General features: G+C 45.0%; 1 protein-coding gene across 1 annotated transcript in view; it reads left to right on the top strand.

Annotated features, from left to right (window-relative positions):
• The window catches only part of sdk1a (sidekick cell adhesion molecule 1a), a 136,848-nt gene that overhangs the window by 38,978 nt on the left and 80,804 nt on the right, over positions 1-17,066 (top strand). Inside the window, exon 6 of the mRNA XM_068737439.1 lies at positions 11,638-11,664. Coding sequence (XP_068593540.1) covers positions 11,638-11,664 — 27 coding nt within the window. The remainder of the gene's footprint in view (positions 1-11,637; positions 11,665-17,066) is intronic.

Raw genomic sequence — 17,066 nt, 5'->3', positions numbered from 1 at the left:
ACTAAAATTGATAAAAATAGCTGAATATCCTTCTACATCCTTCACAGCTTCTACTCTGTGCGCTATGCATTGAAGTAAGAATGGTTGGTACTCCAAAAATGTCTTTCTTTATTGACCTTTTGCAAGTAAAATTAGGTTTTTCGGCAATAAATGTCTCGCTTTCTTAAATACTGGAGAGTAAGATTGCAGAATATGGCGGTTCCATAATTATTTATATGCCGTGACAAATCTACGGTCCAGCCCAAGTCGACCTTTTTGAGTAGATTGCGTAGGAAGGCTGTGTGCAAAGCTGTCCAAAGGCTAGTTATGAAGATAACCATCCTGAAGGTCACTTAACAAAATCACTGATGCATTTAATTGCATGTAAACCTCGGAGAATGAGCACCAGTATGCTGAAGTCCAACACACTACTGTAACCTGCAAGGTTAATTTCAAAGATCTAACCTTGCGTGAGCACTACAGCGATCTCCTTTGTGTCGAAAGTCTGCTCGTTTAAAGTTTACAGACGCGGAACACACACACACACACACACACACACACACACACACACACACACACATATACGATCATACAAATAGGCACTAATACTCAGTGGTTTTTATGAAGAGGATTGGCTAATGAATCAGTTCTTTGATTAATTCCTGCTACTACTGGTTCTGTCTGGAATTATTGCATTCAATATGTCAGTTGCAAAGGGATCAGACTCGCCTTTGTTGATCCCCGTCTCCTCCCTCTGTCTCTTTCCTCTCTCTGTCTCTCTCCTCTCCCTGTCTCAGTCCCTTCTCTCTTTCTCTCTCAGTGTAATGAGGCTCCTCTGTGGTGTTATAATTAAAACCCCGTCGTACGGACAGAGAGACGTGGGCGATGGTAGGATGGACAGGAAACTGTCCTCTGTGTCAGCATGACGAGCAAACTGTGTGTGGCTGTACGATGTGTGTGCGCTCTACTTGTTACACCTAGTTATGGATTTAATTGCGTGCGTGTTGTACAGCATGATGAAAGAGATTAAGACGGATGCCCATGTAGAAGGCTTTGACGGCGCATTTCAACACGGCCACTTAAAACCGTCTTTAAATCCTTTTTTCCATTCGCGAAGGAAATACTCAATAGGCCAAAAGAAGACAACGGAAAGGCAGGTAGTGAGAAAGGTGTCCAGAGGGAGAGGAAGGAGGCCAGGAGTCACTGACTGGATGGGACAAGTCTCTAGGAATCAATGAAGGAGCAGAGGTTGAGGAGCTAGAGAGGCCAGAGAACAGGAGCAGGGAGAAGCTCTAAAAGTTTGAATGTCACGCGGGTTTCTTCCAACATCTGGACATCGTTGTCATGGCATCGTGATGTATGACTCTCCGGTCGATTCTGTATGTGAGCATTGTGTGAACCAGCATTGTCTAAAAGGGAGCCAAACAGGCCCAGTGGTTAAAATATGAGGAATTCTGACAGTTGTTTCCTACCCCCTTACTGTCTAGCGGTGATCGACTGCTACCTAGCTGCTCCAACATAGCGGGGCTGAACTATGACAGGGAGGTTGTGGCGATGAGACATTCTGACGACGATGGTGGTGGGCTCCGGGCTCAAACGTGCATCAAGTGTGTGGATACGTTTGTTCAGTTGAGAAGTTTGGATAGAGCAAGGCCAAAAAAAACAAGAGTCGATGCACCGTCTACATCTGCACTTCTCCAGGCAAACGCTTAGTAGGGACACCGCCTCAGCTCCCTCACAGAGATGAAATGCACGAGCACACACGAGATGCAGAATGAGGTGTCAAGTGCGCAGATAAGTAGCATGGGGCTCGTGATTTTAATGATCCTGTCAGTCACACCGCTGCTCCTTATGGCCACATCGCTGTGCACCCTGCAACCCAAATCTGTCTCTGTGTGTGTGTGTGTGTGTGTGTGTGTGTGTGTGTGTGTGTGTGTGTGCATTAACAGCAATATTGGGAATAGCAGTTTCATTCCAGCTAAAGCCTCATGTTGGACGCTGCGTACATGGAGACAGACGTTTTAGTTTCCCCACTGTGTTCAGTACTGGTGCTTCATTCTGATACTCATCGCTGTGTGAAAGTACGCGAGGCTTCACGACTCCAAACCGAGCGGCCCGACGGGATACGCTGTTCATATGCCAGCTTGAATCAGCACACACTGGCTATGTTCAGGCTTTTCATAAACAGTTTTCGGAGTATCCCGAATATAAATGAAATATTATTGTGCATGCGAACACACTGATTGTCTCTGTGTGTCAGAGCTTCCTGCTGGGCGTAACAGGTTATTGGAGCAGCAGGCCAGTCAGCAGATGTTAATTTGAAGCAACAGAAGTGAAAGAGAGATTTAGGGAAGGGGGGGTGGGGGGGGGGGGGGGGGGGGGGGCAGAGCTGGTGAATGATGGGGAGAGATTGGACTGGTGGAACAGAAGGAAGATAAAGGGAAATAGGAGGGCAGATGATGAGGTGCTGAGGAAGGAGGGAGGGGGGCAAAGAGAGTGAGGCGATGGTGTCGTCGGTTGCTTCACTTAGCAATATGTTTTTTACATTTTATGGAAATTCAGCTGAGAAAGTGTTTAGTTGTGCCTGTGCCTCAGGAGGCAGAGCACGTTGTCCACTAATCGCAGGGCTGACTCCTCCTCTCCGCATGTTCAAGTGTCCTTGAGCAAGACGCTGAACCTCAAACTCATTTATTCCTCCATCAGTGTGTGAGAATGAGAGGCAAATTGTAACGCTAGTTAATGAGCAAATCTCAGACTATATGACAACCTCAAATATTGGAGTATTTCATAACAAATTCCTAACAGGATTGTCACATTTCATTTGAAATCCAAAAGACGAAGTGGTCCGATCGTCGGCGATGGAAACACGACACCCGGGTGGATTTATATCCCTTTTTCTGACGCTACGCTATGTGACGCCCGTTAAGTGAGTATATAATAAATAAATAAGGAGTATAACTTATGAACGCACACAACTTACATTTAATATGCTCTCCTCAAAGCCGCCAGACTCCAGTCAGACAACATTCATTTTACCTCATCAAAACACACTTTATCCCTACTTGACAGAAACAAAATAAAACTCATTCATTAGCACAGCTAATGAAGAAAAAAACCATCAGATTTATAACATAAATACGTTTATGCTACACACAAACAAGGTCACACAATTAACTGCAAAGCATCATTTAACCTAGAAAAGACACTTCATAAGATATACCTTGATATTGTAATAACCAGGTTCCAGATGATATTGAATCTTATATCAAAAGTCAACATTGCTATAACTCATATCTATATGCGTACATGGCAAAACTAAGTAAAGAACTAATTTTAAATGCGTTATGATGACGACGATGGTCTTTATCAGCTCTAAATCTATAGAAATAAGTCTCGATACAGAAGACTATTCAAACAGAAACATGCAGTATGGTGATTGAGCTTGACAAAAGAATCTTTTGACCGTATCACCATCAAGGTAAGGAATGAAGCTGGACTTTTCATCAAACATGCTGTAATTAAGTTGTGCATATTGAGGTTCATAGAGCCAGTAATGTGTCTCATTCTCCCACCAATAAACGCTCACATTCACATCTACGCACAAATGAAGTTCACAGTTTAACACAAGCACACAGATATCCCATTTGTTCATTAGTTGTTGCACTGACACCACGGTCTGAAAGACTGTGTGGGTGGTGCTTTAATTTTCACTGGACTGTCATCATTTGTTAAAGCCTCGCTAAAATGAAGCCACGATTCACACCCATTTACAAACTCACTCACACACACACACACACACACACACACACACACACACACCTGTGTATGACTGTGTGTGTTTGTCCTCTCGTCCCCTGCGCTATCAGTCTGTACGTCAGGCAATGGTTTTATCTGAGTTCCAGGGCAGAACAAAGTACTCGCAAAGAATTAGAAGAAGAAGAAGAAGAAGAGATAAAAAAAAGAGATGAGGACAGAGAGATTTCGGGTACCAGGAAGTCAAACAAAACGAGATGAGCCGTGAGCGAGTGCATAACTGGGAAAGCTTTGAGGACGATAGAGATAGATGGGAATAAGGAAAGAAAGAGAGGCAGAGTGTAAAAGTTGAAGATTGAGAGAGGATGCTGAAAACAGGAATAGATCAACAGGGCCTTTAATCCCAAAATAGTTTCCGCCCTTCTCCGCCTTCTTCCTCATCCCTATTTACCTCCCCGCCACTCCCTTCTCCCCCGCCTGGTTGTTTGAGGTGATTGAAGAAAAGAGGAGATGTGTGTAGCCTCCGCGTATACTGCGCACATACAGCAGTGTGTGTGTGTGTGTGTGTGTGTGTGTGTGTGTGTGTGTGTGTGTGTGTGTGTGTGGGGACACATTGTGATCCACAGACAGACGGATGATGTCCATTACCAGGCCGTGCTGTCCGGAGTCAGGCGGAACAGCTGCAGCCAGATCTCACTGATCTATCACTGTTCTAATGAATCTGTTACAGCCAGGCCTGGCCAATCGATCTCTGAGCCGCTTAATCAGCTGAGCCATTATTCCGACAGAGACCCTAACCGCTCTTGCCCACATGAGCGATGGCTTTACATATATTCAGAGACATAAAGACACGGCCACGCAGACACTTATACGTACAGACACCGAGTCAGTCAGCGTGGACGTGAGCTTTTGTTTGTCCCAGCAGCAGGCGAACGCGCAGCGGTAATTAATATGCTCTCATGAGAAGTAAACCAGATGAGCATCACAGTCAGGTAAACAGAACGTGTTTGTGAGTGAGATACCGCAGGACATTTAGATAATGATCAAATGATTGGCTGATTTGTTTCTATTTCCTGTATTAGGGCATTTAATTGGTGTCGGAATATTGGCCTCTCTAATGTCAATTACAATTGGTCTAAAAAAAAAATAAATTAAAAAAAAGCAATCTGATGGAGTCACCTGGAGGACAGGGGAGTTTTGATGGACACTTTGCACAATTATCTGACGTTTTATAGAGTAATTGCTCGCGCCGCATTACTTTTGCTGTGATCAGATTCTAGAAATGATTTGGCCACGGTGACTGTTAGGACCAAGTTGGACACCTCTTCTAAATTTGAATGGTTTCACTTTGTTTCTTTCCCTTTTTTTCCTTTAAATTGCAGTATAAATTAGCAAGACTAACTCAATAATTCAGTTTCGGCCTCACAGGTTCAATATGTGCCTGCCTCTTTCTGGTCTTCAAAGACTAACTGGAAAGCGACTGTTCTGTATCAGTTCTAGGCACTGAGATGCACCGATCTGAGTCTGAGATACAATTGAGATATTAGCAGTAGCATTATGCTGGCTTGGTTTCTGATCACTTTGGGCCTTCAAAATAATAGATAACTGAATTGATGGACTGTGTCAAAAGCAGCAGCCACGCAAGGAGCAGCGAACGCTCAACTGGAAAAACACTTGTTTCTAAAGGAGGCACTTCAAATTCAGCATCCTCTTATATATGAGGCTTATTGACTTAAGCCGTACTTCAAGTCTTTTTGGACAAGAGATAAGGGACAGTAGAGAGTAGTAGAGAGCAGTGGCGTATCGGACCGTGGTTGGTCTGTGATCCATACGGAAGGTGTAGATGACTGTAATGAAGTAGAAGGATAACATGAGATTTTTTGACCTTTTCACTGACCTTTGGGGCGGTTGAGATTATATTTTATGGAAACCGTGGTGAAAACAATAGTCTGGAACCTTGTATACTAGCTGCTATAACAAATTAATAACAAACACGATCTGCATCAGCCCATAATATGGCTCATCGATGATTGGCAATCAAGAGATTTCTAAAAGTTATATTTTCCCTGCTTATCCGATCCGTGACTCGAAACCGCGATACTGTCAGAACCGAGAGTTTTGTGATCCGTTGTTGCTGACAGTGAAGGAGGCGAGTGAGATGAGGGAGGACCCTGCAGCATACTGGATAAAGAAGAGCAAACGAGGAAACAACCTGATTTAGTAATGATGCATCTCCTCTTTCTTGTCTGTCCCGGTCCCTTCTCCATCTGGTATTTCTGCCTGGAGGTGGTAGTTACACAGCAGCACCCCATCACTGCCTTTTTAAAGCCCCACCTTTCTGCTTCAACTTTCTCATGTCTTCCCCGTGTCTTTCATCCCTCACGTCCGCTCTCTCTCTCTCTCTCTCTCTCTCTCTCTCTCTCTCTCTCTCTCTCTCTCTCTCTCTCTCTCTCTCTCTCTCTCTCTCTCGCTCGCCTTTTAATATCACTGCAAGATCAGAGGCTTCCTATGTTTTTCTCTCTGTCTCTTATCAGAGGCGCAAACTTGCGGAAGCGGCACTCTTCTGTTGAATTTGAAATTATTTCTCTTTTTTTTCCCGTGCCATCATTAGGCTCACACTATGAATTGAACATTTGCATTTATTTCCCATTGCGAGGGCCATGTAATGACACATGGCACTCGTGTTATGTTTTGCTTTTACATTTCCCTTGTACTTCTGTTGTTTCTTTTTAAGTTTTTTTTTATCAATTACAATGGCTGTTTTATTCACCGTCTCATTTGTGTGCTCTTTGTTTGACTCTTCAGGTGATGAGAGGTAATGTTTAACGAGGGATCGCTGGGTTTTTATCTGGAGTGCAGGCATCTGTTTGGGTATAAACAAACCTGAAGTCTGGAGAGAGGCGATGAGCGGAGAGAAGAGTACAAATTATGTGGAGAAAAAGGAAGCGGAGGAAGAAAGGCGGGGATAAGCTAACCTTTTTTTTCCTTTCTGACAGTGAGCAAAGAGAATGTCAAAACCTGGTGACATTTGGGATTCTAAACAAGGATGATTGACACCAACTTTTACCTGCATGTGTATGGGAGACCGGGCTGTGCATACCAGCTCTTTGTGTGTGTGTGTGTGTGTGTGTGTGTGTGTGAGAGTGTGTGTGTGTGTGTGTGTGTGTGTGTGTGTGTGTGTGTGTGTGTGTGTGTGTGTGTGTGGGCATGACTGACATGGTAAATTGGAAAGGTCAGCTGGTGCTAGTGTTTTGCTACAGACAGGCAGACAGCAGGAAGATGTAACCTTCCCAGAGTCCACATTTATGGAGAGAAGGAGAATCTGAGCAATGGATGGGATTCGGGGGGGGCAGAGCGTAGGGTTGTGGAAACGCTACCATGTAACATGTAACCCTGCTCGCTGCTGTTTATACGCCGTGTATAAATGATAACCCTCCTAAATTTGACAAAGTGAGACAGACTACTTGGGGAAACGAGAGGAAAAATACGGAAAATGTTATCATCCGGGTCCGTCAGGAGTTTCTCCGAGGTCTGAGGTCAACTCTCCAGTCAGCTTATTATTTTCCCAAATACATCTCTGTGTGTGTGTGTGTCTGTGTATAAACGGGGTCCACGCGTCCTTGTTTTTGTCTCTGTGAATGTGTCAGGATTGGGAATTGGAGTGTTGCATTTCTATGGCCATTGATATGAATTTCAAATAGGTGTGTGTCAGTGTGTGTTTTGGAGCGAGATAAAGGAACAGAGTGAAGGGAGAGTGAGATTGACAGGGCAAATTGGAATGGTAAGGAGGTTTGTGGGAGGTTGAACTCTGGGTTTAAAACAGCCGAGAGAGAGAAAGAAAAGACCCAAATGCGTTGCTAAAGAAAGAAAGAAGAAAAAAAGTATCCTTTCGCTCGGGGAAGTGTGACAGTGGATGGGGAGAACGAAGCGAGGCTAAACAGGAGAATAGATTGTCACCAAAGGCAAAGGGGTGGTCTGGTTGTATGTAGATGGAAAAGGAAGCAAGGAACACCCGGCGGGGCTGGTGGTGTGTCGAGAGGTGGAGAGGGGAGGAGGAGGGGTGAGTCATGGAGGGTATGGGGGAGCTGCAGCAAATAAGTGAGTCACCCGCACGGGTCAGCTGGGACGGTAACGCAGCGAGACACGACACACGTAGCAACAGCAGCCTTTTACGCACGTGAAAAGTACAGCAGACACACAGATACTGTACTTATTCCCTGCTGGACGCACACAAACACACAGCCGCCCGACAGCAGACAGAGGACACGGCGACCCGCTCGTCTCTCGGCCCTTCAGGCAGCCGAGCGCCCAACGGTGAACCCATGAATACAAATCACACTCAAGGCCGAGACACACTTAGGCACACGCTAATACTCTTTCACGTCACCTCAAACTGTATTTGAAACGCATCACCTTAGATCAACCGTGACACTGAGGAGAGGCCTGTTTCCTATCCAGTTATAGTCGTATACCTCCATTAAGCTGGACGCACTGCAGAGCTGCACAGCTGATGTGAGAGACCAGATGTCGCAAAAGTTTTGTTGGAGTCGAGCGCTGACAAAACAAGAGGTGGTTATCATCGGCACCGGGCGACTCCGTGATCGAGTCCAACCACTGCTTGGTCCCCTAATCCCAGTGAGAGCGTTATCTCAGACAGTGAGCTGAACTTTGGACAAAACACCAAAAACATCGGTACGATCGTGTTTCCACCAACATTAGAAATATGTCCAAGATCAGAGCAATGTGATCTTTTATCAATTCAGAGAATATTATTCATGCTAGAAATTCGTCAACAGTTTGACCTAATCCCATTTGTTTCTGCTGATTCAGATTTTCGTACTTTCTCAGAACTATATAATTGACGGCGTACACAAACATTTTTGTCAATTTTCTTTCATAGAAAATTAGAATTGAATTGTATGTTCATAATAAAACATTGACAAGCAAATCATTTACATTTGCTGCAAAACTAGACCAAATTACAGGACCTGCTCTCAAACAAATGTCAAAATAAAAGTCCTCCAGATTACTGGACGAATAGAATCCAACTGGAAATATTATATATATATTCCATATATATATAAATATATATATATACATATATATTCCACTTTGTCTAAGGACTACACTATGTGATGCGATGTTATAAGAGCCAATCCGCCCAACCTGCAACAATATGCCAGGAAACCAAACCCAACCCGCACACTGCCAACTTCATGCATTATAGTAAGCACCTTTGTCAAGAGCACTGAGACGTGGACAGAGACGAGACTGATGGATCGGTGCGTCTCTAATTCATGCTTTTCTGTTTCTCCCTCACTGCTTTATTGGTGTAACGCTTTGTTTACCAGCCTCAGCTCCTGTGATGTAGATAAACGGCCGTTGCCAGACGTCTGACGAAGACCAAACGCTTTTCTCTCATCGCCGCCGTTTAGGCCTCGGCGCACTGCTTCCCGGTTTATTTTAGGATCCACTTTGAAATCTCACTCACGGCTTTACAGGGCCAGGCGCCAGAGTACATGAGTGAACTCCTCACTGTCCGAACAGGCCTCTTAGCTCTGCGGGGTTAGGCCTGCTTGGCTGTTCCAGAGTCCAAGTTCAGGTCAAAGGGCGGTGGAGCGTCTGCAGTTTAGCTCTGGAACCGTCTTCCAGTTTGATCTGCTGACACTGTTTCTGCTGAAGACACCTTTTTTTTTTACAGACAACCACCTGATTTTAAGTGTATTTTAACAGTTGCACTTGTTAAACCTTTTGGAAGATTTATTTGAACATTTCTTTTTAACTGTGTGCTTGTATTTTACCGTTCTCGATCGCATCCTTTTCCTTCTTTTTTAGTGATGTCTATGAAAAGCACCGCTCTCATATTTTATATGAATACAGGGCTGAGCGTTGGATCGGAAAAAGCATCATCCCGCACTACCGCAGTTCTCTCTGCAGCGAAACGCACCTCAATAAACACATTGATTAAGACAACAAATGATACAAGGCGTTGTTTTTTTGTTTTTTTTCCCGCACAATGAGGGAAGTGAAAGTTACCGGAAAAATTGTGTGGAGCGGATTCAGCTGTGCGAGCGCCGGGCGCTTTGTTGTGAGCACACACAAACGCTCCGGCTCACGCTCGCTCTGTTGTCCCCTGACGTCCCCATTGTTTCTCTGCTCCCGTTTGAAAGTGAAGATGACTCAGTGTGACACATCATTTGAATACACACACACACACGCAGGATGGCATGCCCCCCAGACCAAAGCCTTTCTGTTTGTGTGTCAGTGGGCAATTCTGTGTGTGTGTGTGTGTGTGTGTGTGTGTGTGTGTGTGTGTGTGTGTGTGTGTGTGTGTGTGTGTGTGTGTGTGTGTGTGTGTGTGTGTGTGTGTGCTGACCCTCTTTTAGACTCTCCAAAATAATAGTCTTCCCAATACTGCTACTTAACAGCACAAACTGTGCTCTAGTTAAACGGCTGTGTTTACAGTGGGTCCGGGCAGCGTGCCTTGATCTGTGGAGAGTCTACCTGTGCGTCAGCGTCGCCTGAGCCAAGTTTTCTTTTTTCTTTTTTTTTTTTTTTTTTTTGGGCCCTGATCCAAACAAGCCCACTCTCAAGTGGATCGCCTCACATCAATATCAGGAGTCACATTCTCCCAGTTAAACTTTCACTCACATCATATCAATGATTGAGGTTTATGAACGTTATAGTTCTGAACCAGGACCTCCAGTATGTCGGGAACAAGCGGCGCTACATGTTTAATCGTCATCGGGGTGAATGTAGAGCGTCGTCTAAATGAAGTCTTAAAGCGGCAGAATTTTGATTTCAAACCGATATGATCTGATTAAAAAAAAAAAAAAAAAAAGCTTTTGGTCTGACCTTTAATGCCGGCTTTGAGCACTCAATTTCTGATACGCTCTGGACACATTTCAGTTGGTACCAAGAAGTTTCCATAACAACCCTTGTTCTCAACAGATTAATCTTTATTTTGAACAAAAATTAACTTCTTATTATCCCCCCCTCCCTCCGCTTTCTTTCAGTATGTTTGATTGCTGCTTTTGTTTTTCTTCCTCGTCAGCTTGCTTGCTCACTCTTCATCACTTGCCCCATACCCTGTGTGTGTGTGTGTGTGTGTGTGTGTGTGTGCATCTATTAAATAGGCTGAAAGAACTTTGTGCTGATGCTGATGTGATACGTCAGAATCTAAATTAGGCCCTTTGACGCACATTTTTTTCCGCCACACGCGCGCACACACTCTCATAATCGAAACACACACACATGCGCACAAACACACACACACACACACACACACAGCCAGTGTTCAAGAGTTGAGCGAGTGTCTGAGCGGCTGAATAGGAGTGTGGAGGGGTAGTGTATTGATAGATGAATGGTGAATGTAGATTTTCTGCTAGTAGAATGTCAATGCCATCATTTTCTCACAGCCTACAGTCTTGCCACCTCCAGACTTCTGACAGATACAGGGAGAAAGGCAGAGGGGGAAGATAAAGGGGGAGAAGAAAAGAGTGAATGAGCGAGACAAAATTCGGTAGCTGGCAGTTGATGGATGGGCTGCAAACAGCTCGTCTTCCTCTGGACTCCATGATAACATGCCGTTCCCTCTTTCTCTCTGTCTCTTCCTCCCTCTCATCCATATCTTGCTCTCTGTCTGTATTTGTTTTTTTTTCTCCTCCTCAGAAAAGTCTTCTTTTCCTGTGCGCCTACTCATCTCTGAGTTTGCCGATTTGCGAAAAAGCCTGTATTTTCTTGTGCTTTCTTAAAAAAAAAAATGCGTATTAGCTAAATGTGTCATTTTGCTGCGCCCCGAGGAAACACTTGAAATCTAAATTACATATCTCCTGTTTTCCCCTTTTCCCCGTCTCCCCTTTTGTCCCACTTCTCTTCATCCCATTCTCTCCGGCTGATGGACAGTTGGCAAGAAGAACCGCGGGTCAACAGGTAAAGAACCCATTAACATTTACATTATCTCCCCCTTCTCTCCCTCTCTATCTAAAGAGAGAAATAAATATTGCTGTGACTGTTCACTCCCCCCCAGAAGGTCAGAGCTGAGGGCTGCTCCGCTCAATGCTTTGCTGCTTGTCATATTGGTGGTGGTGGACACATGCTGTAAAAGATGTTCCACCAGTGTAGTTTCACACTTTCTGCCTCGTTGCCAGTAAGACAAACCTCCAGGTCAGCCTCGGGCTGAGCAACGATGCCGTGTGATGATGTGATGTCTTTCAATGGAATCATATAGAAACCAGTTTCTCAGAAAATCTGATGCAATAATAATGACGTTGACCAGACGTCCCGGTTTGTCCAGTGTCGTCCCATATTCAAGCCAGGTGTCTCGAGTCCCGACAAATATAGCAAAACACTAAAATGTCCTGGTTTCCAACATTCACTACCAAATGTTCCCGGTTTTCACCACAATTAAGATAATCATAAACTAGGTTTCAGTGCTTCCCATTAGTATAGTTTGTGTGTCACTCGATCGATGCAGCGTTGTCGAGGCTGTTCCTATGACGCTTGCGACTCGTTCCGACTGAAGCTTTCAGAGCGATTAGCTGTCACGCCGAAGAGAGAGGCGTCTTTTCTAAAGAGCTTTTTAAGGGGCTTTCTCCTTCCTTCGTAAAGTACCCGGCAATGAAAACGCTGCGTTCTGCACACGCCGCAAGTTTTCCGCGCTTGTGTTTGAACGGTTTCGGGATTTGAAAAATACAGTCACTCTTTAATCCACCTGAAACAGTTTTTTTTTTGTTGCTCTTTTTGTACTTCAGTTCTTAATTAGATGAGAAAATACTCGTTTGTGAAGTATTTCATCACACGGGGGGGGGGACGTTACAGCCACTACAGACGGATTCTGTATGAACAGCAGCAGCAGTACTGGTGTCAGCGTAGCGTTTAGAGAGCCGGGTGGCAGCAAAAGCAAGAGCAAGAGACGGGTCTTCGGATATTGCAGTGAGAAGAGTATTCCATGTTACTGTGGTGGCAGACTCAGACTGAACTGCCTGGTCCGACTCGCGGGCTTCCCTTTTCCACTTCTTTGGGAAACAGTTTGTCTGCTACACACATGCTAACTCATTTCCCCCACAGCACCACTTGAGCGTCCATCGCCGAGGTGCCAGCGTTTCTCTCCGCGACATTTCAAGCAGCCTCTCGCTGCAGAACCAGACCCGGGCCAAAGTAGTTAGAAACGCTGGTATGCAAACACTGAGTAACAGGGAACACAGAGTGCTTGAGCCCTGCAATAATGCTCCTTCGTGGGCACATACTGTCATTGTGACAATGTTACTTTTCCCGACGTAGTTCTTCTTTTAGAAAACAAAGTCTTTGTGAATGCTTGTGCGCCTTATTTTTATTTATTTTTTTTTCGTTATGGAAGAATTAATCCCATGAGCCGCTGTCGTGTGTTGTTGATTTTCAGAATTAATGGGGGATAAAAATAGTTCCGTTTTAGTTTTCTTCACTGTACCAAAACAAGTTTGCGAGCATGAAGCGATCGCACATGCCCTTATTCCAGTATAGCGATGATGAAATGCTACCTCATTATGCCATAGTGGGTTTTGTCAAGCAGCTCCCCAAAACAGACGCAACTGATATAATACTCCAAATTAATCCAATAATAATCATTGAGCACCCCCGAGAGCTCAACTCCCACGCTGCCTCTCCATTACTGCAACATGGTTCTCGCTCCTTCTTCTTCTTCTTCTTCTTCCTCCTCTCTTCCTTTACCGTCTCCCCATCTCCGCCCTCCATCACTTATGTGGCCCGATGGCAGAGATAGATGGAGGATTTGGCAGCTGAAGGAAGAGATGAATATTTAAAATCGGGCATCTTTCTCGCTCCTCTCACTGCCTCCCATTGTCTGTGTCTGTCTCCCCTTGGGGCTTGGATCTTCTACTCTTGGTGTGGTGTGGCTTTATATGTGTCTGTGTGTCTGTGTGTCTGTGTGTGTGTGTGTGTGTGTGTGTGTGTGTGTGTGTGTGTGTGTGTGTGTGTGTCTGAGGGGGGTGGGGGGGGCATGTCTTGGCTTGTGGTTTCATATTGGCATTCTAAGGCAAGTGTAGTCAGACGGTGACACTTAACTGTCAGCATGCAGCATTAATGAGTGCAGTGACACGCACAACACTCACCCCACTCTCTCTCACACACACACACACACACACACACACACACACACACACACACACACACACATGCAGTATCCTCAAGACAGATCAGCAAACGATCACCTTCTCCTCTTTATTTATTTATGTTTACCCTCAAAACTACTCTTTAAAATGTTTTTTTTTTCTAAACGCTCTCCAGCTTCTTTAAGTGCTCCTTTCCAGCTTCCTTTCCTTCTCTGTGCTCTCTCTCTTAAAATCTCGCCCTCTTTCCTTCCCTCAAACTCGCCCTCTCTCCCTGTTGTGCATGTCGTCTCAGTGTGATATGTGTGTGTTGGCTTTAAACCCTGCAGACGCGTATTTATGACAACTCTATTAATACACAGTCAGCTAACTCCAGCCTCCTCCTGTGTACATTTGTGTGTGTGTGTGTGTGTGTGTGTGTGTGTGTGTGTGTGTGTGTGTGTGTGTGTTAACCCTTTAGCCAGTCCCTCTGCTCTCCAGGTCTTTGCAGAGATTTGTTTGAAAGGCTTAAAACACACAGATCTCCATCCATAGAAAGATCACAAACACACACACACACACACACACACACACACACACACACACACACACACACACACACACACCCTGACTGACTCAGTGACACAATAGGGAGTGTGGAGTGACTGACAGGTTTAATAGGAGAACAAGCTGTAATCTGAGAGAATCCATTTGAAGAGGGATTACATTGTAATCTGTGGATGGAATAGCCTTTCATCTCTCTCTCTCTCTCTCTCTCTCTCTCTCTCTCTCTCTCTCTCTCTCTCTCTCTCTCTCTCTCGTCCACCTCTCTCGCTCTCTATTTATCCATCTTTATCTCTTTCCTGCCCTAAAGCTGCACCAATCCTTTTAACCAGCCCTGTTTTTTTTGATCATTCCCATCTTTGATTTAATTTAGGAGGTTTCTGCTTCCGTCTGAATTACCACGCGCACACACACACACACACACACACACACACACACTCACACACACTTTCTCACACAGCTGTGTCACCTCTGCAGTACTTAACTGTCAATCAGCTGCGATTGCACTGACGAGAGCATCGTAACGTTGCAATGCGTCAGTTTCTCTCTGGTGCTAAGCTACACACACACACACACACACACACACACACACACACACACACACAGAATGTATGCTTTTAACCCCTAGCCACAACTCCTTTGATTTATTTTTTAACTGTTTCAACAGATTTCCTTTTTTTTTTTTGTCATTCCTCTCTTTTATGAAGCTTTTCAGAGCTCCAAGATGTCGTTCTGATATTGCTTTGTTCCACTACAACCCTCCCTGCCTGTTTTTTTCTGTGTTTTTTTTGCCGCCCTCCTTCCCTCCATCACTCCTACTCTCCCTCTCTCTGCCACATGGTGTTTCTCATTTGCTAAATGAGGAATCCAATAGAGTTAGATTAAACTTCTGGACTCTCTTTTGTAGAATCTTTACAGGGAGCCTTTTAGCTGCCACAGCTTGCACGCTCACTCACAAACTAACATTGTCTGCCAGTTCGAATATTTATCCTTGTTTAGGTTGAGGAAGATTAATTTAATAATCCCTGTTTAAACAATAAAAAGGAGGAGATAAGAGGATGATGGGGAATGAAGGAGGGAAGATAGGCAGCATGGGAATGAGAGATACGGACGCGATGAAATGATAGAGCTCTCCCCAGAGAAGGAGGACGTTAGACACGCTGACAGAGAGAAAAGAGGAGCGTGGATCACACAACCATATGGCATTTTGCTTCCCCCTCTACGTCTACCATCACGTCTGTCACTCCAGGAAGAAGACCATCTGCACCGTCTCCCCATCTACATATACACTCCATCCGTCTCCGCCGAGCCCTTTTCTTTCCCCCTCCTCGTCCTCCCATGTCATATCAGCGTTCCTGCTGTTCTGATTTGTCGGTCGGCTCCCCTCAGACTCGAAGGCCCAAGTTAACAGGTTGGGTTCACGTCTCCCTGTGCTCGTTATCGGCGGTCGCTGCTGCCATTAAGGCGCCACTGATGGCTACCGCTCCCAGCATGACCTCTGCTTTCCGGAGCGGCCGGCTAATGGACAGTCTCCTCTTGCTCTCTCTGCGTCTACCTCTTCCTGTCCTCCCTCCCGCTGTCTCTGCATATCTTCCACCCACTCTCCTCTGCAACCTATCATTACTTCTCCAACTCCAAGCCGTTGAAATTGTAACACACATCGTAGATAACAGGGTTTCGTATACTTATGTACAGAATGTGTGTGTGTGTGTGTGTGTGTGTGTGTGTGTTTGTGTTTGTGGCAAACTTAGAGTGATAGAGACCGCCGCTATTACTTCCCATCATTTCACTTATCTTCCCCATTAATGACTCATCCTCCACCTCAAGTTAGAGTGTCAGCGAGTGTAGGTGTCAAGACAGTGGTGTGTGTGTGTGTGTGTGTGTGTGTGTGTGTGTGTGTGTGTGTGTGTTATCTTGATGATCCCGCACGTCTTATTTCATGTGACAGGGGGATATGGCTTTTCAGCTCTTTCTCTCCGATTGGAAAGAAAATGACGGAGAGAGAGAGAGAATGAGAGGGAGGAATAAAAAGCAGCGAGTTAATTACCACCTTCTCCTCTTTCCCATCAAAGGGGAGATCAAAGCTGCTCCTCGCCTCCCCCTGCCTTCCCTCCATACTCCCCTTCCTTACACCCCGACCCCCCTATCAGCCCTAGCCTGTTAATTTGTAGTCCCTACTCCTCCCTTATTCATCGGTTATACAGCCTATCCATGGGAAGCCTAACGATGTTCATACACATAAGAGTAATAAAGGCGGTAAAACATTGCTTAACTTTTTATTTTCCATTGGCTTATTCTACTGTTTTTACACTATTGTGCTGAGCAGATTTGCTCAGCACAATTCAAACTGATAACAATCCTTGAGTGTCCTTTTCTTATGAGAGGCTATACCCACCATAAATCATACTCACACACACAATCATAATCTTGCACACACACACACACACACACACACACACACACACACACACACACACATACTATACTCTCCTACACACCTTTTAGGGCATAAATCATTCTTCACACACTCACACCACTGTACTCTCTAACCACCATCATTGTAACTCACACACACACACACACACACACACACACACACACACACACACACACACACACACACCATCATACTGTCTCCAATACATCATTATACCCTGTATGGTAATGTGTTTCAGACAGAACAGT

This window comes from Cebidichthys violaceus, unplaced genomic scaffold (genome assembly GCF_023349555.1).
Source record: "Cebidichthys violaceus isolate CVI_PGR_0920_01 unplaced genomic scaffold, fCebVio1.0.p SCAF_79, whole genome shotgun sequence".
Lineage (NCBI taxonomy): Eukaryota > Metazoa > Chordata > Actinopteri > Perciformes > Stichaeidae > Cebidichthys > Cebidichthys violaceus.
The sequence above is the reverse complement of the archived record's forward strand: the minus strand, read 5'-3'. Positions and strand labels throughout refer to the sequence as shown.